The sequence below is a fragment of the Sinocyclocheilus grahami genome, unplaced genomic scaffold (genome assembly GCF_001515645.1).
Source record: "Sinocyclocheilus grahami isolate Dianchi unplaced genomic scaffold, SAMN03320097.WGS_v1.1 scaffold58.1, whole genome shotgun sequence".
Lineage (NCBI taxonomy): Eukaryota > Metazoa > Chordata > Actinopteri > Cypriniformes > Cyprinidae > Sinocyclocheilus > Sinocyclocheilus grahami.
The window spans coordinates 98,343-100,759 of NW_015505237.1; the positions used below are offsets into that span (position 1 = coordinate 98,343).

The 2,417-nt window shown below is 44.4% G+C and overlaps 1 protein-coding gene across 1 annotated transcript in view; it reads left to right on the plus strand.

Annotated features, from left to right (window-relative positions):
• The first annotated feature begins 881 nt into the window (after positions 1-881).
• Positions 882-2,417, plus strand: part of LOC107584316 (homeobox-containing protein 1-like) — a 12,489-nt gene continuing 10,953 nt past the window's right edge. Inside the window, exons 1-2 of the mRNA XM_016270893.1 lie at positions 882-887; positions 1,015-1,027. Coding sequence (XP_016126379.1) covers positions 882-887; positions 1,015-1,027 — 19 coding nt within the window. The remainder of the gene's footprint in view (positions 888-1,014; positions 1,028-2,417) is intronic.

The following is a 2,417-nucleotide window of genomic DNA, read 5'->3' on the forward strand; positions in this document are numbered from 1 at the left end:
AATAAACATTAAAGCAAATCGAGTTGGCAGAGTGCGAGGGTCGTGGCGGGATGCAGATACGTCACTCATGGTGCACATTGGTGTCGGATACAAACAGAAGAAGTGAGGAATATTTAACAGCAGCGGTCACGGTGATGCTGAGGCGAGTGTAGTGGTTACAGATTGTACGAGCGTATGGGACACTCAAGGGTTCGGTTAGGTACAAGTAGAAATGGTGAGGGGAGTTTCCGGTTAGAGAAACGTGAGAAAGAGAGCAGGTCCCAATTGAAGGATTTTATTTTCTGTTGCACCCAACTTTAAACCTTTAAAAATAAGCAGGTTTACATTTGAACCCATCATTTTGATCCTGAATTTATTATATTTAAGATTACTTTAATCCTGTTGCACCATAACTTTAAAGTCAGATTTAAATCTCGATTATGGATCAATTTTAAATTTAATGGAGGTTTAAATAAAATAAGATGCACATGCAAATAAAATATGTAACTGATCGAACAAAAACAGTGGAGATCTGACAAAAACAGGTATCAGAGAGGTGTGTATTACAAATAAAAATAAACATTAAAGCAAATCGAGTTGGCAGAGTGCGAGGGTCGTGGCGGGATGCAGATACGTCACTCATGGTGCACATTGGTGTCGGATACAAACAGAAGAAGTGAGGAATATTTAACAGCAGCGGTCACGGTGATGCTGAGGCGAGTGTAGTGGTTACAGATTGTACGAGCGTATGGGACACTCAAGGGTTCGGTTAGGTACAAGTAGAAATGGTGAGGGGAGTTTCCGGTTAGAGAAACGTGAGAAAGAGAGCAGGTCCCAATTGAAGGATTTTATTTGAATTATCCTTGCATGTTTGAATTGTTACAGGCATTTGCCCATAAGGGATGCATGTGGGCGTGTGTGGTCTACAATGAACAGAGAAAACAGAATACAATATAACATTTGTGATATAAACAATAATATGGCTAACATAAAGAAATAAACATTACACACAGCAGCAGTGACAGTAAATAACAGTATCAAATATCAGGTAATAAAGGCATTCAAGTTAGTATGGTTGGAACTTGGTAGTCTGAACTCTTGCTTGTCCTTGAGTATGTGAGGTACTGTTAGTTGAGTAAAGGATTGAAGTGGATCTGTCTTTAGGCCGAGAAGGTGGGTGTGAATCCTTCTTGGTTGTCCTGGATGCCTGACTTTGGTAGAGTGCTGCTGCCCTGTTTGAAATGCGCTTAGCCTGAGACTTCAGCTGTAGCCAGGCAGAGAAATCTGGCAGGGTGTAGGTACTGTCTGTGCCAGTCCGGAGAATGCCATGGCTAAAACAGTACTCAACGAAGCTGTCACGATATGACGGTGGCATTTTGCTCAGAAGGCGATCAACATGCGATCCACACCTTAACTCATAGCCATTTGGGCCTTCTAAAGTCCTGATCATCCCTACCAATGAATGGATGGATAAGGCAAAGTCATCAAAAGCTTCAGCTTCTCCAAACTTTACAGCTGGAGCATTCAATATGGCAACTAACTCACATTGTACTAGTTGGCGTGGTTGTCCATATTTATCTTGCAGTGCTTGTAGTGCAGCTGTGTACGGCCGGGGATCGTGCATGTATGCCTTGGCAAGCTGGATAGCACTGGGAAGCTTTAAGTGCCCTAGAAGCACTTGATATTTGTACTGTTCACTTAAGTGCTGTTGATTGTTCATCAGATTGTCCAATGCCATTTTGAGCAGGGCAAAGTCGCTTTCACGTCCACTTTCAAAGGATGGTATGACAGGTTTTGGGATACCATAAGCAGAAGCAGCTAACATCTCTAGTCCGGGTGGCTGGGCTTGAGGTACATAGATTGCTGCATGAGCTGGAACTGGATGAGGGGCCGGGAATGCCACTTGATTGTGAGGGTACAGTACTTGGCGTGGCTGAGGAAGTACAGAAGCCCCTAAGTTTGCAGGGTCTAGAGGTGAAGCTACTGAAGGAGGCACACTGACAGCAGCTGTCTGATGGTAGGTTACCATAGTGACAGGAGAAGATGGCTGCACTGAGACGGTAGCTGGGTAAATGGGTGATGGACCAGTGAAAACTGTTCTAGAATCTGAAGTCGACTGAGCTGTTGCACGTGGAGGTGATGACCATGCCACTACATTAGGGTGATGCAACTTGGGAGTAAAGTCTTGGGCACTGAATGTAGACTGCACCACCTGTGGGGCTGGGGGAAGCGATACTGATGCTTCGGAGGTAAGAAACACAGGTGGTGGCAAGGAAGATCTGTGCATTTCCTGGGCATACGATGTAAAAATATCACTAGTAACAGCTCTCTGTGGAGGTGGGCTTACTCCAGGTTGTGCTTCACATATATTACTAGTGATGCCAGACTGTGAACCAGATCTGCTGTTGTTGTCCTGTTTAAGGAACGAAGTGACTAGC